General features: G+C 55.1%; 1 protein-coding gene and 1 long non-coding RNA gene across 5 annotated transcripts in view; both read left to right on the top strand.

Annotated features, from left to right (window-relative positions):
- LOC112130584 (uncharacterized) overlaps positions 1 to 5,942 on the top strand; it is a 45,337-nt gene extending 39,395 nt beyond the window's left edge. The window contains exons 2-3 of the long non-coding RNA XR_008517893.1: positions 3,036 to 3,246; positions 5,243 to 5,942. This is a non-coding gene — a long non-coding RNA (uncharacterized LOC112130584). The remainder of the gene's footprint in view (positions 1 to 3,035; positions 3,247 to 5,242) is intronic.
- Positions 5,943 to 6,032: 90 nt separating this feature from the next.
- PHF21B (PHD finger protein 21B) overlaps positions 6,033 to 12,010 on the top strand; it is a 130,657-nt gene continuing 124,679 nt past the window's right edge. Inside the window, exons 1-2 of one of the 4 annotated variants that reach the window (XM_024240158.3) lie at positions 6,033 to 6,535; positions 7,421 to 7,486. In XM_024240158.3, coding sequence (XP_024095926.2) covers positions 6,482 to 6,535; positions 7,421 to 7,486 — 120 coding nt within the window. In that variant the 5' untranslated portion in view covers positions 6,033 to 6,481. Of the gene's footprint in view, positions 6,536 to 6,623; positions 7,238 to 7,420; positions 7,487 to 12,010 lie in introns of those variants that run through there. The other 3 variants (XM_024240157.3, XM_054543783.2, XM_054543784.2) reach the window with 3 other exon arrangements.

The following is a 12,010-nucleotide window of genomic DNA, read 5'->3' as shown; positions in this document are numbered from 1 at the left end:
TTTTTCTCCTCCAGTGAGCACTGCAGGCCCCCTGAGATCCCTTCTGCAGCCTACCCCAGGCCCATGGCTTATGCCTGCTCTTCTCTGGAAGCAAATCCATCCTAAGCCACTGGCCCAGATCTCCCAGCCCTAACGGGGAAGAGGCTACACATCTATCCAGGTTTCTGCTGCCTGAGTCTGTGGGTCCAATTCCAGGCAACAGGGCTTGTAAGTAACCTAATGCTCTGAGCCTCAGTCCTCTAACCTGTAAAATGGGGATACCAGACCTACCCCTGGAACTCAACGAGGGCAGGAGACAACAGGTATGAAGAGTGCTCTGTGGATGGTAAAACTCAGAACAAACAGTATTACTACCTGCTCAAGGCTCTGCTCAAGTTACTTCTTGACAAGCCCCTCTCAGACCACCCCTCTCAGAATTAACCCTTCCTTTGCCTGTCAGTCATTTTTCTTGCTCTGTGTTTAACACAGGGCCCCTGTGTCTCTGCTGTCTCTGTCGGATCCTTTGCTACACCATGGTCTCCAAGGCCTGGGACACATCCAGTGGAATGTGTATCGCCTGCCAGCTGGGGTAGGCCTGGTACACTATAGGTACACATTAAATGCTTACTGTGGCTGGGTGCAGTGGCTCATGCCTGTGATCCTAGCACTTCGGGAGGCCGAGGCAGGCGGATCACCTGAGGTCAGGAGTTCGAGACCAGCCTTGCCAATATGGTGAAACCCCGTCTCTACAAAAAATACAAAGTTAGCTGGGTGTGGTGGCATGTGTCTGTAATCCCAGCTACCTGGAGGCTGAGGCAGGAGAATCGCTTGAACCTGGGAGGTGGCGGTTGCAGTAAGCCAGGATCACACCACCGCACTCTATCCTGGCCCACAGAGTGAGACTCCGTCTCAAAAATAAATAAATAAATAAATAAATGCTTACTGTGTTGCTTTTTCAAGATTCATCTTGGCCCTTTATATAACTCTTTTATGTGGGAGAGAAACTGAAAACTTATTCTTTCTCTTTTTTTTTTTTTTTTTTTGACAAGGTCTCATTCTGTCACCCAGGCTGGAGTGCAGTGGTGCGACCCTGGCTCGCTGCAACCTTTACCTCCCCAGGCTCAGGTGATCCTCTCACTTCAGCCCCCTGAGTAGCTGGGACAACAAGTGTGTGTCATAACAACCAGCTAATTTTTTTTTTTTTTTTTTTTTGGGAGAGACAGGGTGTCATTATATTGCCCAAACTGGTCTGAAACTCCTGGGCTCAAGTGATCCGCCTGCTTCCCAAAGTGCTGGGATTACAGGCGGGAGCCACCGCTCCCAGCCTGAAGACCAATTCTGTTTTTTCGGACAGAGTTTCGCTATTGTTGCCCAGGCAGGAGTGCAATGGCTTGATTTCGGCTCACTGCAACCTGTGTCTCCCGGTTCAAGTGATTCTCCTGCCTTAACCTCCAGAGTAGCTGGGACTACAGGCACGTGCCACCACGCCCAGCTAATTTTTGTATTTTCAGTAGAGATGGGGTTCCACCATGTTGGCCAGGCTGGTCTCGAACTCCTGACCTCAAGTGATCTGCCCACCTTGGCCTCCCAAAGTGTTGTGATGACGTGAGCCACTGCACCCAGCTAATTCTTTAGACTGAGAATATTCACTAGGATTTTTAGTGCTTTCTAGTGTGTCCCATACATTCTCATGAGAACCTTGTGGAATGATAGTTTAGCTATTCCGCATCTTAGCCACGGGCTTCTTAGAAAACACAATTTTATTTTATTAATTTATTTATTTTTTTTGAGACGGAGTCTCCCTCTGTCACCCAAGCTGGTGTGCAATGGCATGATCTCAGCTCACTGCAACCTCCGCCTCCTGGGTTCAAGCAATTTTTCTGCCTCAGCCTCCTGAGTAGCTGGGACTACAAGCATGTGCCACTACGCCTGGCTACCTTTTGGATTTTTAATAGAGACGGGGTTTAACCGTGTTAGCCAGGATGGTCTCCATCTCCTGACCTCATGATCCGCCCGTCTCGGCCTCCCAAAGTGCTGAGATTACAGGCATGAGCCACCATGCCTGGACAGAAAACACAAGTTTTGAGGTGCAATGGCAGGACAGCAAGAGTGAGGGGGAAAGGGAAGCAAGGCCAGGAGGGAGGGATAGCAGCACTGAGGTGATGGGTTATCGGGCTGCCTGCTTTTTAAAATACACAGGAGGATGTATGAAAGAGCGCCACTTGCTCGGTGGTGTGGGCTGTTTTGCAGGAGGCCGGTCGGGGTCCCTGGGTCCCGGGGCACTCCAACCAGTCAAGGAGGTGGGAGATATTAGTTTGCTGGCTCCTTCCTGAATCCTGTTTGTAGCTGGTCCAAGTTCATTGCATGAAGCATGAACCCCCCTGGATTTCTGAGTTGTGTTGAGCCTTTGGCCACTGGAGGCCAGATCCGTGCCCCAGGACACTTCAGTCAGAAACCGGAAGAGCAGGGAGCAGCCGACTCCTCCATGGGTCCATAGGAGTGGACCTGGGTGCTGGAGCTGATACAGACTCCCCCACTGCAGGCATGCTGCAGAGGCAGGCTGAAGGCCGGCCCTCACCTTCAGGCAGGCCAAGCCACCAACGAACAGCGGTCGAGGCTCTCCACTGAGCAAGCGGCCAAGGTCTGGGGTAGGAGGAGCCAAGTTGATCTGGGAGTAACTGTAGTTAGTTTGATACATTCCCACCTTACGTCCAAAGAAAAGATGGCTAGGAGAGCTTCAGTAACCTGCCCTAGGTCACGAGGCTGTTAAGGGTGGACTCAAGTCTCAAACCCAGACCTTCAAGCCCCACTCCCCTCTACCCCATCCACTTGACCACCATGCAGGTGAGGAGAAATGTGGATGTTGAGATTAGTTGCAGATACTGCTCATTTCTATGATCATTACCAACAGCCCACCTTCCCCCAAATGGAATATATCTCTCAGTATTCATTAATTCATTCACTGCCTCACTCACTTATTCATCCAGTAAGCACCCACTCAGCTCAAGGCACTCCGAGGCATCCTTTAACACACGAACACCGTGCTCTGCCTACAGGAGTTGGCTGCGGCTCCAACGGGGAAGAAAACAATTGCCTTCATTAGGGGACAGAATGCCCCCCTGCTAAGGGAGCTCTTCATTGTCACTCACCATCATCGCTGTGGGCATCCTGGAGGAGGGATAAAGAACTTATGCATAGAAAATAGGGGAATTTTCCCAGAAAAGGCGCTTGGAGTGAATCTTGGAGGATGCAAATGATTTTCAAAAGGTAAGTTCTCAGAAAGGGCATCCCAGACAAAGGGCACAGCATGGGCAAAGGGAGGCCTGGCGCACAGCATGCATTCAGGAAAATGCATGCCTACAGCACGAGTGCAGGACTCCTGGGCTGATTCATAAGAACTTCCTCTTTGGCTGTGCATGGTGGCTTACACCTGTAATCCCAGTACTTTGGGAGGCCAAGGCAGGAAGATCGCTTGAGCCCAGGAGTTCGAGACCAGCCTGAGCTACATAGTGAGACCCCATTTCTTTAAAAAAAAAAAAAAATTACCTGGGCCTGGTGGTGTGCCTGTGGTCCCAGCTACTTGGGAGGCTGAGGTGGGAGGATTGCTTGAGCATGGGAGGTGGAGGCTGTGGTAAGCTAATGATTGAGCCACTGTGAACCAGCTTGCATGACAGAGACTCACTCAGGAAGTGAGTAACTATGCAAAAAACAGAGGGGCATGTAGATGTAACTGTAACCCAAATTAGTTAGCAGAAAGTTGCAAACAGTGCTTTAAGATTCCACAGTCAGAGCCACTATCCTCCGGCCAGCATCAGCCTGAGTCTGTGTGGGCTGAAGATGACCTGAATATCCTCTGTTGATTTAATTACCCTATGTGGCTGATAAAATTACTCTGAAATTTTACCAAGAAGACAGTGGCATTTACAGAGATTACAGTAAGAATCCTCTTTCTGCACGCTTTCTCTCTGGCTCCCCAAGCACTGGTCTCCAGGGCAGTCCACTTTCCTGGGCTGGTGTTCGGCCCAGCAAAAGCACTAAGGAGGGAGGCCACCACCCTGACCTGGGCTAAACCCAGAAGTGGGGTACCTCTTGGGGCACCCCGAGTCAGCCTCCTTGTTTTGCATTTGAGGAATCTTGCTTCTCCCTGCTCGGGGCAAAACCAAAGGGATCACGACCGCTTCAAACACGGGCTAGTTTTGCATCCACATTAACCGGTGTTAGCTTATGGTGTGACTGTAGTCCCAGCTACTCAGGAGGCTGAGGTGGGAGGCTTGCTTGAGCAGGGGAGGTGGAGGCTGTGGTGAGCTATGATTTCACCACTGCACATTAGCCTGCACCACAGGATGAGACTCACACAGGAAGTAACTATGCAAAATACAGAGGGGCATATATATGATCCTTACCGTAACCCACATATTAACCTACGTAATTAAATCAACAGAGGTTATTCAGGTCGTCTTCAGCCCACACAGATTCAGGCAGATGCTGGCTGGAGGGTAGTGGCTCCTCCTGTGGAGTCTTTTCTGTTTGTTTGTTTTTTTTTTCTGAGACAGTCTTGCTCTGTTGCCCAGACTGGAGTGCAGTGGTGCAATCTCGGCTCACTGCAACCTCTGCCTCCCGGGTTGAAGCAATTCTCCTGCCTCAGCCTCCCAAGTAGCTGGGATTACAGGCTTGCGCCACCATGCCTGACTAATTTTTTGTATTTTTAGTCGAGACCATGTTGGGCAGGCTGGTCTCGAACTCCTGACCTCGTGATCTGCCCACTTCGGCCTCCCAAAGTACTGGGATTACAGGCTTGAGCCACCTCGCCCGGCCGGCCTCCTGTGGAGTCTTAAAGCGCTGTTTGCAAGTTTCTGTTAACTAATTTGGGTTAAAGTAAGGGTCATCTACATGTCCCTCTGTTTTTTGCATATTACTCATATCCTGAGTCTCTGTCGTGCTCTGAAGGCGAGGTGCTGGGTTGTGGGATGAGGGGCCATCTGAGTTTGGGGGTCCCAAGCACATAATTTATTACAAATTCCCTAACAGAGAGCAGAACAACACTGGGGTCCTCACTTGAAAAAAGAAAAAGAAAGAAAAGGGGGAATTCCAATAACTTCTGCCAACAAAAGAAATGTGTGACCTGTTGGCATATGTTGAAAGGGACATTTGCTGATGGTGCTTGCTTGGGTATTTTTTGTGCTGCCGGAGAGGAATCTGAAGTTAAAAAGACTTTACAGCTTAAACGTTTACTTTGACATATGATCGCACCCTTTCTCCCCAGCGTGTTTCAAACATGCCAGTTTGCTGCCAACAGGGCACCCGGCACTCCGACCTGAATGAAGATGGCAGCCCCAAGGTGGTGACAGTGACTCTGGGACATTAACCTCTTGGCTGCGCGGCTGGGGATTCTGAAACGCGATCTCCGCAGCCGTAGTTATAATTGTTTTAGGTCGCATTGACCGGGCCTGTTTACGACTCTTAACAAGAGTCTTAAAAAGTCCAGTGACATCTGTTGAGAGTTTAATCGTGTAAAAAAAAATCATTAAAGGAAGAGCCAAGAGATCAATTTTCTTGCTGTTTAAACAACACGGAGGCCATCAGGCGGCGGGGGAATGTGGCGACGCGACTAATTTAATCCCCCAAGTCGCCGCGCTGGTTTGGACAGGAGGGGACGGAAGAATTTAAATAAAATATCAGAGGGAGGCGGAGGAGGGGGGAAAGGAGGGAGCCGAGAACCAGGGAGAGAAGTGGAAACACGGACTCGCAGCCTCCCAGCGGCAAGTGTTCTGAACCCGGCGTTACACGGAGCAGGGGGTGGGGGCGCCGGGTTCCCCGGGCTGGGCCTGGGGACAGAGAGGATGACCCGCAGTCGTCCCTCTCCGAGCACCCGGCCCGAGCAGTCCCTGGAGCCGGCGAGCGTGCGTCCCCGTCCGCCGCCACTTTTGTTCTCCGTTCGGGGCACCGGGCCGCGGCGGGGCGGCAGTGCGCAGGCGCGGGCGGGGCGGGGGCGGGGCGCGGCGGGCTGAGGGTCCCGGCACCGCCCCCCGCCGCCCCGGCCCGCTCCATCCGGGCACTGCCGAATTAGCATCGGGCCGAGGCACAACTTTGCCGAGGCCCAACGAGATCCAGGCGCGCGCGCCGGAGGAAATATAGTCCCTGCCCGCGGGAGGCTCGCGCGGGAGGCGGAGGCAGCGGCTGGGCGGGCGCGCGCGGGGCTGCGCGGGGCTCCCGGCGCCGGGGGGCCATGCGCCGGGCCGCGCCGGCAGCCCGGGGACCCGGCGCAACTTGCCGGGCAGCCTGAGGAGTTGGGGCAGCCGCGGGCTCGGCGCCGCGGCGCCCGGAAGCCTTTCTTCCCCCTCGCCAGCCCCCTTCCCTTTCGGCCGTGGGGGAAGGGGCTCGTGTCCCCCTAACCCAGCCCGGAGGCCGCGTCCGCCCGCGCCCGCTCTGGCCCCCGCGGAGTCGCGCAACTTCCCGGCAGCCCGGGCCAAAGTGAGCGCAAAGTGCTGCCCAAGTTGCCGGGATGGAGCTGCAGAGCCGGCCCGAGGCGCTCGCCGTGGAACTCGCGCGCCACCAGGTAGGTGGCCGGGGGCCGGGCTCGGGGCCGGGGAGTGTGTTGCGGGGTGAGGGGGTGGGGGGACCCGAGCCCAGCATCCTCTCTTCCCGGTCTCTGAGTCTTCCACGCTGGAGCCTGCCCGGGGGCGGGGGGCGAGGGAGTGAGCATACGCGCGGACCCCCTTCTGGGCTCCCCTCCGCCTGCCCCTGGCGCTGTCCTGCACAGTTTGGGGGATCGAGGGCGCGTGGGACCCGAGCCTGGAGTCTTCTCTTAAGCGATGTAGGGTCTGCATGACTGGGAGGGTGCCTGGAGGGAGCCCCTTCGTGAGCGGGCCCCGGGGAGGGGAGTGCGAACAGGCTCCCTTCCGGCCTCCCCTCGGGCCCCCGCGCCCCGGGCGAACCTGCTCGGTGTGCAGAAGTAGTTTTGGCGATCGCTGCTGGCGAGCGGCGGCGTGGCGGCCGGAGCCTGAGCGGGGCTCGGCGTGCGCGTGTGTGTGTTGGGGAGATTAGGACGCGACTTGAATATTTATGAGCTTTGCTCGACACGGACTCGCCGTGTTTACTTGGCTCTTTGTTCCTCCCCCCTCCCCCGGCACACACTCACACTCACACTCACTCGCACACGCACCCCGGCCTGCAAACTTGCACGGCTCGGGGCGCGCCGCCGGGTGGCCTCGGCCGCCGCCCCGCCCCGCGAGCTGCCCCGATGAGGCGGCAGCCACAGGTAAGCGGCCCCGAGCGGCACTGCCCGGCCGCCGCGCGTGCGGGACGCGGCCCGGGAAACTTGGGGTGCGCTGCGGCCGGCCGCGCCCGTGGGGCTCCGGGCGGGGGGTGCCGCGGCCCGCGGGGCTGGGGTGCACCTGACCCCGGGCGGCCTGCCTGAGCCCGCTCCTCCGTGTTTCCGCAGAACGGCGACCTCAAGAAGCAGCTCCACGAAAGGCAGCCGCGGATCGCCGCGCTCAGCGACAAACAAGTAAGCGAGGGGATCGCGGCCCCCCCTGGGATGGGGCGGAAGGGTGGCTGGGCACTTTGGCGGCGCCCTAAAAAGTGCCAGCCTGGGCGACGCACGCTCAGACTCCCAGAGGGGTCTGTCTCCAGTTCTCGAAGTTCCCCACCCCTCCCCTTTCCTGGAAAGAAAGAGCCGGGTTCTCGGAGGCGGCAGGGAGAGCCGGGCCCGGCGGGGGCCGAAGAGAGGAGCTCACTTAAAAGGCAGCGCGCGGCCCGGCGTCCATTTTGAGGTGGTGGACATGTTTTTGGAACGTGGCGGTTTCTCCCGGCTCGGAGTCCCCCGCTTTGCGCTGAGGCGGCCATGGGGGCGGAGGGGGGCGGCCGTGGGGGCCTGGACACCAAACTCGTTGGAAGCGATTTCTGGGTTCCGTGGCAAACCTCGTTTTGAAATCGTTCCTCGAGGCTCCCCCGTACTCCCCACCTTCCACTTCCCCAGCTTCACTTTTTATTCTTGGAACCTGACGCCAGCTCCCGGGGAACAAAAGAAACGCGCCCCCGGGACCCCCCAGTTCTGCTCCAACTTTGGGCTCCGGGCGTTAGGTGTAGTTGGGGACACCTGAGAAGCTCCCACGCGTCGGAGGCGCGACCGCCCACCCCCATCCGGGCCCCCTCCGGGGAGGAAAAGTTGTCCATTGTGACTTAGTTGCGCTGAGCTCAGCGCTCGGGGTTTCAGCACCACGAACAGATGCCGCCGCCGGAGCCCGGCCGGCCGCGCGCCCCCGCCCCCTGGCTCCCGCCCCTCCCCCGCTGCCCCTCCCCCGCCGCGCCCCCTCCCCGCACTCGCACACCCGCCCCTTCCCCGCGCAGCCCCGAGCCGAGAACTTTGAGCGGCGCAGCCAATGGCGTGCTGGGGGCACCGCGCTGGCGGGGACGGGGGCGGTGGCGCCCCTCCCTCCCTCCGCTGCCCCCTCCCTCCCTCGCTCCGCGCGCCCCGCGCGCCCCGCCCCCGCCCGCGCCGCGCCCCCGGCCATCGATCGCGCTTCCTTCGGAATGCCGGCCGCAGCCGCCAGCGCCAAACTTGGACAGCTCCGGGCCCGCCCCCGCGCGCCCCCGCCCGGGCCGGCCCCCGCGCTCCCACCCCAGCCCGGGCCGCCCGATCGGACGCCCCCTCCCCCGGGGGATTTTCTGGCGTAGGGGAGAGACGTGGACGAGGTTGGGGCGGTTGCGGGTGACCCTGGCGAGAGAGAATTCGGAGGCCGGGCGTTCGTGTCGAGTCTTTAAAGTTAAAAAGTGATGGGAGGGGGAGTGCGCGAGTGGCGGGGGTTAGGGGGGGCCCGGGCTTGCTGAAAGGAAGATGGCAGTGCCGCGGGCCCGCGCCTGGTCTGGGCTGCCGGGCTGGACCGAAGGCTTGGGACGAATGCACTAACCCCTTTCTGTCGGTGCCGCGGCCCCCCCGCCCCCGGCCGCGCGCCCCCGTCCGGGAGTGGAAGCTTCCATTCCCGCCGGAGGGGGGCCCGGCGCGCGGCCCCGGCGAAGTCGGGGAGTTGGCTGGGGGAGGGGACCCAGGCCCGGCATTACCATTTTGATTGCTTTGATGCCATTTTTGGAGGGGGAGGGGTCGGAAGACCCTTTTCCGGAGAGCACAAAGCTGTTTAATCACTGTGTAGAATCAAATCAGATACTTTCTTTAAAAAAAAAAAAATCCGCCACCAGATCTGGTCCAGTGTGATAGCTGAGGGTTACTAAGCCCTTTTTTCACTGGGTAAAACGGCAAGTTGTTGACTCGTACACTCCGAGTAGAAGATTTAAAAGAGAGAGAGGAAAAAAAATCCAATAACCTAGAAGCTTTTATTGGAACAATGTCTCTTTATGTTTCTGCGTGGCAGTAGTTTTACTATTTAGAATGACTCTTCTGAGCTTGGGTTTGATCATTTCTTCTGTATTGTAGCAACTATTTCAAGGCTGTTTAAATTTTTATGATGATAGTAAATGAGTCGCTATTTATTATCTGTCATGCCGGAATTTAGATAAGCCGAAAGAAACATTTGAAAATCCTGTTTGAAGGTTGCAGCAGCTTCGGGAAGGAGCTCTCCGACTCTGGGCTGCCGTTGCCTTTAAATTTGAACTCCGGGAAGGAGGCTTGCTTGCGAGCTGACCTCCATCTTTTTGTGTGTGTGAGTGTGTGTTTAAAAAGAAAGAAAACAAGGAAAACTTTTTTCTCCGGCCTTTTAGAAATGTTTCCCTTTTAAATGACTAAACATAACATCGGGTAAGCAGCCAGGATTTGGCCTGGCCATTGGAACTTGTGTTTTTAACTGCAAGGGTGTTGTTTTTCCATTTCCCTTTGTGGCATTTTATATAACAAGGGCTCATAAAAGAGGGAGGGGAGGGGGCTGCGGCCGTGGTTCAGCATGCTAATAAAGCCGCCTTGTCTTTCCCAGGCTCTGCATTGAAATCTTTCAGAGGTCACCTATGAAATGAGTTGGGTAGACTTAACATTTACTCCCCTCTCCCTCTCCTTGGGAGAGTTTGGTGGTGATTGGCAGCTTAGCTGGGGAAAGGTCGATGAACAAGCGCTTTGGAGGTGACTCTGGGCTGAACTAGGGTTTTGAAGAGGCTCTGCTTAGTCACCTCAGAACCTGCCCAGAAGAAGCCGAAATGGGGGAGTGGAGATGAAAAGGCAAGTGTGTCACAGTTTGTTTATTTAACTCAACAGAAAATTAAAGGTAGAATTCTTTTAGAGAGTTGCTTAGGGAAACGCTCATACCATTTCCACCTCCAGAGATGTTTTCTGTGCTGGAACATCGGATATAAAGGTTAAGTTTCAATTAAAAGTGCACATGTGGATGATGAACTAGATAGTAAAATGAACAGATGACCCCGTTATCCAGGTCTGTTAGCAGTACGCCAGCAGCGGAATCCTGTCTTTCAGAGCCCAACCGTGAATTTCTCATTAATGCCCTTAGCACGATGTTTTTCTCAGTTACTTTAACAAACACGGACAAGTATGTAGAGGTGTTTAAAGGACTCATAGTGGTAGATAGCTTATTGGTCAGGGTAGATAGAGATACGTTTTCTGTGTAACTGTCTGATTTTTGTCCTACCATTGGAGGACTAGGGAATAAACAGGAAGTGAATTTACATAGGACCTTGGTATTTGAAAATGAAGTTCATATTTTCCACTAAAAAAAAAAATGAGGCATAGGATAGTTGGTCAGAACTGATGAGTTGTGGCCCGGCCCAGGCCAGCTAAGCTGCCTTCCCAGGTGTGGCTGCACTTCGCTGCTGGGCTGTGATTCCGATAGCGGAGGGCCCTCTTCTTTAACAAGATATGATGTGTGAAGACTCCATTAGATGCTCCAGTGGTTTACACCATGAGTTTGCAGCACATGCAGAGAGGCAGTAACATTTTTATCTAAATTGTCAAGCAACAAGCCCTTCTGTGTAAGTTACAGACCCAGCATAAATACTGGGTGGGTGGGGGTCCCCTCTTCGGAGTTCTGAGCACAACATTTAGATGTCACGTGTGAGCTGGCATCTCCAGACCTGAACTTCATGCAGGTTCAGCTTTACAGTCGGGTTGGGAAGAGCCTTCCGTTTGAACCGCGCTGCTGTGGTCTCACGAGAAAGACCCCGGAGGTGAGCTTGGGACCTTGTGCACTACCCCAAGAGTCCATGGAGTTGATGAACTCTGGGTTCTGAGGGGCTGTCACCGAGTGCAGCAGTAAGAATACGTTGTCTTGAAAGATGTTGTGTGTGTGCCCACCGCTGAGACGTGTCTTCACTATGACTTACCAGCTGTGTCCAGCACTGGGGGATTCCACCTTAGAAGCAGCCACTGAATGAAGCTGGGGGGTTATCCACAGCCCCGCCCCACATTGTTTGCAGTCCTTTGGTACCAGGACTTTCTGTTTTCCAAACTCTCCTCCCAAGCTTACTCTGCTCCAGAAAGGTACATTTTAATCTCTCTGATGTAAAGTGCCAGTTCTCATTGTTGAAACGGTATCATTATACATTACAGAAAAAAAATCAGTGCAACTCCAAAAGCTCCACACTTAATACTGCTAGGGGAAGATCGTGGGAATGGGACAGCAAGGCCTAGCCTGGTTTCACCCCTGGTTAGCCTGGCTACCACCTGTGTGGCCTTCATCCCCCACCTCTCACAACCCCCCCACACACAGCTGGAGTTTCCTGGACCCCTCCATCCCTTCATCGCCCTGCACCCACCCACTACCATCTCTTACCTGGAAGATTGTGATAGCCCCTTCACTGCATCTACTTAAAAACAACAACAACAAAACAGCTTTATTGAGATATACTTTACATACACTATTCACCCATGTAAAGTGTACCATTCAGTGGTTTTTAGTGTATTCACAGATCTGTACGGCCTTCACTACCATCCATTTTAGAATATTTTTATCGCCTGTAAAAGAAACCCCTTGGCTGTCACTTCCCCTCTCCCCTTTCCCCCTTCCCCAGCTTTAAGCAACCACTCATCTACTCTGTCTCTAGAGTTGCCTGTTCTGGGCTTTCGTATGAATGGAAT

Source organism: Pongo abelii, chromosome 23 (assembly GCF_028885655.2).
Source record: "Pongo abelii isolate AG06213 chromosome 23, NHGRI_mPonAbe1-v2.0_pri, whole genome shotgun sequence".
Taxonomy (NCBI): Eukaryota; Metazoa; Chordata; class Mammalia; order Primates; family Hominidae; genus Pongo; species Pongo abelii.
The sequence above is the reverse complement of the archived record's forward strand: the minus strand, read 5'-3'. Positions and strand labels throughout refer to the sequence as shown.